Here is a 9,948-nt window from a genome sequence, read left to right as displayed (position 1 = left end):
CAACCGTTTGGTAGAGGCCTGTATCTGAAATATTGTAGGGTCTAATTAAAAAATATATATATATATGTATATATTAATTTTCGTTATTTTGTTTTAAGTAAATAAAATAAAATAATAAAAATGCAAATAAATAATTTTTACTTTGCTTTTTCCTTGGTGTATACCTTAAAGGGTTAACGAGCGACAGTCTCAGTGCTTTTCGTCATTATAAGCCGTGTTAAAGCACAAGCATTGTGAATTATCATAGCAACAACTTTCCTCAGAAACATTTTCTTTCATCGTCTATTATGCTAACAGATATGTTCGTTAAACTGCATGACTGTGCAAAATATGCCCTTATTTTCTGTTTACTTCACCGGTCACAATGTATTTAGTGCAGACTGCAGCTTATCGTTGATTTAAACATTACATCAGTTCCTCTTAGTCATGAAGTGGCCTTTACAATGTCTTTAAATCCCCCATAATGCACTTTTGTTGTAGCCTGAGCCTGAGGAGATTCAGCAGCTGGGGACAGAGGCTTTCTTTCAACTGTTAACAGATTTCTTTTCTGGGCAAACCGGTGCAGAGAGGAGCGGGAGACTGTAGAGCATGATAATGATCAAGTTCACCACCAGGCAAAGCAGCGCGACGCCCACTGTGCTGAAGAATGTAATGGGGATGGAGTGTTGGAGGAGCCAGGAGTGCCGCGTCGCCATGTCCTGCTCCACCGCCTTCATCTGGAAGTGAGTGCCGAGGATGCCGCACACGTGGAAGAGCTGATGGCTGTGACCTGCAGAGAGAGCCAGTGAGTCGCGTTTGAGCTCAGACAGGGGGAGTCTGCGAGCAGTGAGCCAATGATTCACCGCACACAACGTGCTTTCAAAAGAATGCAAACACTGAGAGGTGGTTAGACATTCGTGCGGTGGCTGACAGGTGGATTTCAGAAACACTCGATTTCCATATTTAAACATTCACAGTATAAACCCAGTTAAAAAACTGAAATGAACTGAAAAACCCAGTGCAAACAATACATTTTTAACATTGTACGGTCCTTAAAGTGCCTTGGGATAACGTATGTGGTAATTTAAATGCAATCAAATAAAAGTTTGTTTGATTTGAACCACCACTGTGACCACTGCTGCTCTCACACACACACACACACACACACACACACACACACACACACACACACACACACACACACCCCCATGGGGGAGCAATCGTGACAACATTCCCTGAGCAAACAAAGCAATGCATGTCAAACTATGACAGCAACAACAACAACAACAACAACAACAACAACTCCTCTACTGTACCGATGAAGTCGAAGCTGCCGGGTGCCAGGCGCTCGGGCAAGTGCGTGGCAAACAGGAAGCCAGTGAGGAAAGCCAAGGCGATGTGGTGATAGTGGAGGACGTTGGTATCAGTGTCTGTGCAGCCATCTCCTACACACAGAAACACCTGTCAATGAAGCACACACAAACAAATTATTATTATTATTAGTATTAATTCATTCACTCATGTAATTACTCACTCTATCATCATAATCCATAAATGCTGGTGTGTGTCCGACCTGCCACTCCACCCACTTTTTTGGATGTGACTGGTGTAAAGTGCACATAAATGACCGTACCCTGTAGAACAGCGGAATGTTGTCAAACAGGAAGGGGTAGGCAAAGGCAAAAACACGGAGGCATTTGCTGAACCTTGGACTCTGACACTCGGGGAATCTGGAATAAAGGACATTGTTTTCAGTACTCACAAAAACAGACAGTCATATTAAATCATGTTATGGAAAATACCCTACGGTCACACTATGGAGGATGGTAAACATTTAATCGTGAGTCAAATGATTACAGTCGAAATATTTTTGCATCAAGTACATGCTGCTGCAGGTGACATAAACAGTATTTGCCTTTTCTCGTGCACTCAGCACTAACCTCCTCCAAGGTTAACAACTGCTTTAAAAATGCTGTTTCTGGAGGCAGTGAAATGTAAAAATGTCTTTTTAAGGTCATAACCTACATCCCAAGAAAATGGAATCAAAATCCACTATTGACTTCATAATTATTAGACAAAAAAACCTGTATTAGTGGAGCATAATGTGATCATTTATATATCTTTCTAACCAGAATTCACTTTGTTACCTCGGCCTAGGAGGTTATGTTTTCAATCGCTTGAGTTAATCTGCAAGTTTGTCCTTCTATAGTTTTAGATCAATCTGATTATTTTTGGGATGGGTAGATGATCATACAAGTATGTCTCTGTTCAATTTTGGTTGGAATCTACCCACTAATGACATGACAAAAAAATTATAAAATTTTCAAATAAACCCCATCTCTTATAATAGGAAAAACTGTAAAAAAGAAAAAAAAAGGATTTGTTAAGTGTAGGATGCAGGATTGGACACTCAAATCCAGATTACGGACTTGGCAGTGATTTCAATTGAACACGGGAAGTCCCATTTAACAACATCTTAACAGAGTAGGATACATGTTGGTCATGCTTATGTAAGGTGGTAATAGCTATAAGCATGTAAAGTTTTATACAGACCCAGGAAGTCTTCTACATCCAGTGGATCAAGATTTGCCGGTATATCAAAAACACAGGTGACAAAAAAAGGTATGTAAGCCTTGGTGGAGGTCAGTGCTCTCTGGTTGCTCTTGTTTCCCATTGTTTATGTCAGCTCATTGAATTGAACCTGTCCTGCTGAAACTACACTCGGAGTCGATCACTGTTTAGGGTTGGTCACTATAGTCACAGTTAGGTAACACACCCATTGTTTTAATAGTGAGTTGCTCAAGACAAGTTTTTGAAATCCCATTCAGTAATTCGGTCTGTAGGAGGAAGTCTGTCTGAGGATGTGTTGGCATTTTAAAGACAGAATCACCTATGCCTAACATTCAAATCTTAAAGGTTCTGCCAGGATGGTTCTAAATATCTAACAGATACAAGAGCACACACACAACTTGTTTTTATATCTTAGTGAGGACACATCATAGATGTAGATGCATTCTCTAGCCCCTTACACTAAGCTTAACCATCACAATTAGTGCCCAATCCTAACCCTTAACCCTGAACAAGTCCCCACAAGGTCAAAATGACCTCACAAAGATAGGTGTGTACGTTTTTCTGGAACTCACAAAGATATAAATACACAACAACAACAACAACACAACACGTTCAGAGACATGCACAGAGTAGATTTTAAGGCACATGCACGGCCTTTCTTTACCTCGTTACGATGTCATGACTATAGTGCAGAAATGGCAAACCAAGCCTTAGCAGGAGGGAGAGAAGAGAAGAGGAGAGAGGAGTCAAAGGAGAACAAGCAACAGTGTTAATGCATGAAGAAGTAAAAACAGTGCTAACAACGTGAAAACTGCTGCAGACGTGGCACAATGTTGCTTCTCAGCCCACAACAAAATGACAAACACTTTGTTTCTGCACTCTTAGAAATAAAAGTGCAAAGTAGAACCATATAAGGTTCTTCACCTAAAGGGTTCTCTGGATCAAAATGGTTCTTACTGGAACCATTAGTGTTACCAAGAACCCTTGAAAAACACTTTCTTCTGGAAAGGGTTTTTCAGAAGCAAATGGTTCCAGGTAGAACCTCAGCCCTTGTAGAAGAACCCTTTTGGAACCCTTATTTCTAAGAGTGTGCTCCATTTGAATCAAACTCATAATCACTCGGGTTTGTCATTTGTAAATAATAATGGAAAAGTTATTTTCCATTATTTTCCATTTAATACAATGACTTTTCATGAACTTTCACCAGGAAGTGATAATGAATGTGTGAGAAAAACACTGGACTAAAAACAGTAACAGCAACAGATCGTTTCACTCTGTTGTTTACCTGGAGTAGCAGGAAAGGGAGGTGCAGACGACCGTGTTGAACAGAGCGATGGGGACGTAGCACCGGTGGAAGAAGCCGTTCACCCACTTGTCCGGGAAAACATACGCTGAATAGATGAACGCCGACCCTGCAGCAGAACATGTTTCATGTCAGGGAAAGAGTTTGGTGGATGGGAATATTATATGCAGATGAATCACCTTTTGAAATGATCATGGAAAGTCAGAAAATGACATCATGCATCATTCAAAAATCTATTTTCTAGGTATTTTTATCAATTAAAAAAAATAAGAATGATCTTGTGTAGGAATTACGTCATCATGACATCACTATAGTATTGTCAGATTTCCCTATAATCCATCTTACATTAGAATGTCTTCACATTTTACAGTTTTGTGTATCACTACTAAATAGAGAAGGTAGGAAAGTAAATTCATCTTTGGCTAAAGGAAGAAATGATTACACTATGGATCTAAATTCAGGATTCCTTTAACATATTAGTTAAATTCTGTGAGATAGGGGACTATACTGACACTGAGGCAAACTGAATGGCTTTGCTTTCTCTACAATCTTAGAAATAAGGGTCCTAAAAGGGTCCTTCTACAAGGGCTGAGGTTCTACCTGGAACCATTTGCTTCTGAAGGGTTCCCGGTAACACTATTGGTTCCGGTAAGAACCATTTTGATCCAGAAAACCCTTTAAAACCCATTTACTGAATAAAGGGTTTTAAAAGGGTTCTTAGTGGAACCCTCCAAAAGGGTTCCTGGTGGAACCTTTATAAAAAGGTTCTACCTGGAACCATTTGCTTCTGAAAAAACCCTTTCCCGAAGAAAGGGGTTTTCAAGGTTCTTGGTAACACTAATGGTTCCAGTAAGAATCATTTTGATCCAGAGAACCCTTTCAAACCCCTTTCCTGAATAAATGGATTTAAAAGGGTTCTTGGTGGAACCCTACAAAAGAGTTCCAGGTGGAACCTTTCTTAAAATGTTCTACCTGGAGCGAAAAATTGTTCTCCTAAGGGTTCTTCTATGAGGACAAGCAAAAATGGTTCTACTGGCACTTTTATTTCTAAGAGTGTAGTTCAGTGCTTTTAAAAAAAACAAAAAAAACATAATATACTGATTTTAAATAGTTCAGCTGTCGTTCTCCATGTAGAACGACCAGTTAACACCTGGGTTCCAGTCAACCACTGTCTGTGGGTCACATGTTCTCACCCATGCTGTAGAAACTGAGGGCGCCGTAGTCGAAGAAGAAGCAGATGTGGCGCGCCCGCACCGACATGCTGCTGAAGGTGTGAGCACAGCTCGACGCCAGTGGATAAACGCAGCACGAGAACAGGAAGATGACCAGCGGCCAGGTGAAGGCGTCCTGCCATGCCGTCTGCATCACGAACACCGTCACCAGCTTCCATAGGAAGTACCTGTCAGAAGACACGTGATGGTTATTGACCGAGCTGGACTGACCGATGTTCTTCAATGCTGTTACACAAGGGGATTATTATGGTCGTGTTTTAATACCTGCTGGAATAGTCGCACATGTCTCTGATTATAAGATTTGGATATTTGTCCATCAAACACTGCTCTAGGTACAGAGTAAACAGACGTTTTCCCCTCCAGATTTTAACGCTGCTGACACTTGACGAGTGTAAATTAACGTCAAACACTCAACTTGTCATTTTGCTTTGTTTGACGATCAAACAAACTTCCAGTTGATGGTTGTGTATGGAAACTGTTTACCTCTGCTTCCAGGCATGCTAATGGTAAAAAAACATCCCAAAAACAAAGTGAGCTAACAGCTACACAGCGAGACGGCAGCAAATGTTCGGAATGGGGTCGGACCTATGTTCCCCGATTGGGGGAACATCGGACATAAAAAAAAAATGTTCCCCACTTTGTATGTGACAGGAGAACATGGGACCCTCTTTCTATATTGGAATAAGGACCTAGCGTCGTCCTTTCAGAAGGCTCTGTAGGTTCACCTGCTCTTTGTCTTGGCTAAAAACGCCAAGATGTACATAAAGTTTCCTCCTAATCGTCATAGTCCTGACTCATGCAGACACTGTTCACCTCCAGAAACAGGAGAGGACATGTCTTCCTCACAGCAGCGTCTCTGTCACTCAGTGCAGAAGCTCAGTTCGTGTCTGTTGTTCGAGCTTAAGGTCTTAGCCGCTGAGAAAATATCTATGATTCATTCACTGCTCACTCCGCGCGTTCCTCGTCGAGAAGGAGAGGAGGGAAAGTGTCATCACGTAATCTGTCAGTGCAGCGAGATTTTCTGAGATTAGGTATCATACATACGCCTCACAGCAGCCAACAGGTCTACATGGTTTCTGTGTCACAGTTCCCTCGTTTCAGTGCACCTCATTAACAAATCAACGTTATCTGCGAGGTCCCCCGTCACCGAGCAGTTCGCTAATAGTGGCAACTCGCATGGAAGCACAGGTCTGCTCATTAGCAGACGGCCTGTAAATCTATGCGGTGCCCCATGACACAAACACCCATGGTGCCACACACACGCACGCACGCACACACGCACTCACACACACACACACAGACAGATGTCTTTGCCGCGCTATTCCTCTGAGAACGCTGCATTGACTCGCATTCGTTTAAACAGCCTAAAAACAGTGTTAGCCAAATCTTAGCTAGCTTAGCCTAAACTTAACCACTATACATCAGCTTTTGGTGCCAATGAGGACGACACAAATCTGTGTTTATGTTAGAAAATGTCCTAAAGAGGTATATATATGTATATATATATACATATATATAGAAAGACAAACACACACACACACACTCACACACAAATACTTTCTCTGTGGACCATGGAGTCAAAGCAACTGACTGCTCTGCAGGGAGGAAGTGCAGTAAGGCTCATGGGTAACTTGACATGGACACACACACACAGACACACACATACTAATTGTATCACAACAAAGTCACATGTCACAAGTGCCAAATAATATACATTGTAGGTAAGAAGTACTGGGTTTTATGGAGCCTCAGTTACAGAAAAATTAGCATTAAATGGTGTTTTTTCATCTTTACCGTCTGTTTATCTTAACCTAAACACCACCTAGTAACAACACAGAAGCTCTTTTTGACTTAATTATTAGTTATTGTGTTACATGTTACTTCATTTAATCCTAATTCAAATGTAATTGTTCGGTCAACTGATACAACATGTGTTTGTTGATGTGACTTCAGTGTTAAAGGTGCATTATGTAATAAATCTAAAGCAACTGGCTGTGAAATCCTCCTAATATGTCACAGAGACTCAGGAATAATGTTCATATAACAAACTGAACTCACCATCAACAACAGTACAGCCAAAATATTTGCATTAAAAAAATATTTTGCAAACTGCAAATCATGTTTATGTTTTGATATCATGTTTTGGCATGTGGCGCCACCTACCGCCGCCTACCAATCATTGCAGTCAGTAGAGTCTCAGCTGCCGAGCAACCACGGGTTGCCAGTTACGTCAGAAAATGAAACATAAAAGACCTCGGTATTTTGAATTTGAATGTAGTAACCGTTTTCGGCCACATTCTTACATATGGCACCTTTAAGTCAACAAGTCATGCAGGATTTTAGGCGCTGGTTTCTCGCTCGCCTGTTTTTATGGATATTTGTGTTGGACCATTGACCACAAAGGAGCTCCCAAGAAGAAAAGATCACGTAACGTTAAAACATTACGTTAGGTGAATGATAATCATACAAAAATGCAATATTTTGTCAACTTGCTGAAATACAACTTGCTATTTCAATCACTTTTTTTGTGGCAACTGTCTTCATAAGGTGAGAAATCTAATTATTCTCCGGGCCCAAAAGAAAAGATTTGACTAGTTCTGCTTGGCCGAGGTTAGTTAGACAGTTAGTTTGGGTGAAGGGAGATGAAGGAAACAAGTGTTGTTTTTAGACAAAATAAAAGTGCTTAAAAACAAGGAGATTAAAATGTTGCTCTACGACTCAACGACTCGATGTGTTTTTCCTTTTCAGTGTTTGCAGTTAAACTGGTGCTTTTTATGCCTCCAGCAGTTTAATGAGGCCTAAGGATGTTTATCTTTATAAAACAAGTGTTTGCATAGCAGCAGTGGGTGCAAACATGCATTCTGCAGCATTTTTGATCTTCAGCTTGTTCTCTAAAAAAAAACTTTCAGCTATGTTTTAAAAGAGAATTATCAGCCCGACTCTTATCTTGATCGCGATATGTAGAAAGAATGATGATGTGACCGATCTGATAAGAAAAACCGGTTATGAAGATGTGTGTTTGCAAAATGACTTGATGACATAGACTAACGAACATGAATAAAATAATGTGTGAAAATTAAAAAATATAATGTATATTAGTCACAAGCTTTTGCAAACTCTGCAAATGACCTGTTATATAAAGTGAATGCTTGCGTTCATTATACTGCATTTGGGAAATGATTCTCCTCTCACACTTAATTGGTCACCTGCTCTTAAAAGTTCAATTAACATAAGACATAACAGCAAAGACATGTCCACAAATCAGAAGAAGCAAAAACGTTTCTGCCATACCAGGTGGGTAAAAAGTGGGTCCAGACGTTGAGCGTCTCATTGGTCGGCTGGAACAGGCTGCGGATGCAGTCTGTGGCTGAGCTGCGGGGGTGTCGGTACCCAGAGATGATGCTGTCCTCGTGGAAAACCTAAAAAGAGGACACGTCTTGGTTATTTGGTAACTTTTGAGCGCCCTTTGTTTCATCCTTTCAATCCTTCATTGTGATTCGAGAAGGACAAATCGCAGTTTGGTCAGCGTTGACGATTTTTTCAGAAGTCACAAAACAAAAGTGATAAAAGTGTACATAAAATTACTATTTTTTAGGCCTGTAGGCCCATGAACTCATCGATATCTACAGATATGTGAAGTGCATCCTCAAACAAACACGTTAAACTGAGCCAAAGTTAATTATATGCTGTCAAATATGAGCGTGTACTTGTGATTTGAGAGCGTCAAAGCTGAAATGTGCTAAAGATTCAGTGAAAATGAACTTACTTTGGGAACTTGATTGATGGTGAAGACTCGTGGTAATTTAAGGAGGCTGAGCATGTTATCAACGTGCTGCTGCTGCTGCTTCTGTCTGAGAGGTGAGCTGATCTGAGGCTGTCAGGAGGGTGTGACTCTCGGTTTTATATGGTTTGTGTTGCCATGTCGTCCTCAGGGTTCCTCCCCTCTCATCTCCTCCCTCTACAAACCCAGCGAGAATATCCAGTATACCTGCTGCTGTCTCTGCCGAGGTTGGCCGGGGGGGGGTTGTGTCTGCCCATAGGTGTGTGTGTGTGTGTGTGTGTGTGCTCTTACAACACTGAAAAGACTTTCTTTTCTAGATTCAAACTCAAGTCATGGCCATTCATCTTGATCGTGAGAATAAAACAAGCCCTTATTGATTTTTTTTCCAAAAATAAAAGTCTTGTTTTTGTAGTGCATTGTTCTCAAAATCACAAAGACAGGGCGGACAAACCCGTGGAGTAGGTTTCATTGAAATAAAACAACCTCTCCTCTAAACAAGTGCTGAGATTAAGTGACTGACACTGATGGTTTCAGTCAGAAACTTTGACCGACTGTTACTGCAGCAGAGGGAGGAACTCTCTGGTGCTCTCTGGTTTTCAGATAAACCTGAACCAAGGGTGTGAATGGGTCTGGCTCTCAGGCCTCTTCCTCGCCTGTCTTATTATTATTATTAAACTGTCACCACCTGACCTCGGATCGACAGTGGCCGTCACACCCAGCAGAAACATCTAAACCCATGCACATGCACCGGCTTCTTATCTTCTTTAAACCCTGGAACAATGAGAGCAAACATGCCTCGCTGCCTCTGCAGAATTAGGAAGTAGAAAGTGTAGGTGTTATTTGTGGATCGCTTAATCTTACACTAAACAAACCACACTATATTTGTATTATTTTATAACGCTATTTTTGATGTGAGGTTAATCTGTGCTAATCATTCAACACTCGCCGTCCGATCCGTCACGCCTGCTAAAGTTTCAGCTCGATTTAAAGTTAATTGTTTACTTTACAAATGTGTCATGGCAACTCAAATCATTCTGGGTTTTAATGTCTAATCCTCGCTGCAAAGCTTCTGTTGACCTTCC

General features: G+C 41.0%; 1 protein-coding gene across 1 annotated transcript; it reads right to left on the bottom strand.

The window, feature by feature from the left end:
* Nucleotides 1-524: 524 nt before the first annotated feature.
* On the bottom strand, nt 525-8,905 carry LOC310936891 (membrane progestin receptor gamma-B-like; the record flags this gene model as incomplete). The annotated part of the gene is made up of 8 exons (XM_083901050.1): nt 525-769; nt 1,296-1,440; nt 1,613-1,709; nt 3,215-3,259; nt 3,836-3,962; nt 5,047-5,252; nt 8,377-8,504; nt 8,852-8,905. The coding sequence occupies 8 exons, from the start codon at nt 8,903-8,905 to the stop codon at nt 525-527; spliced, it is 1,047 nt and encodes a 348-aa protein (XP_083757176.1).
* Between the last annotated feature and the right edge of the window lie 1,043 nt (nt 8,906-9,948).

Source organism: Microchirus variegatus (assembly GCF_963457635.1).
Source record: "Microchirus variegatus genome assembly, chromosome: 14".
NCBI classification, from domain to species: domain Eukaryota; kingdom Metazoa; phylum Chordata; class Actinopteri; order Pleuronectiformes; family Soleidae; genus Microchirus; species Microchirus variegatus.
This window is presented reverse-complemented; position numbering and strand designations above follow the sequence as displayed.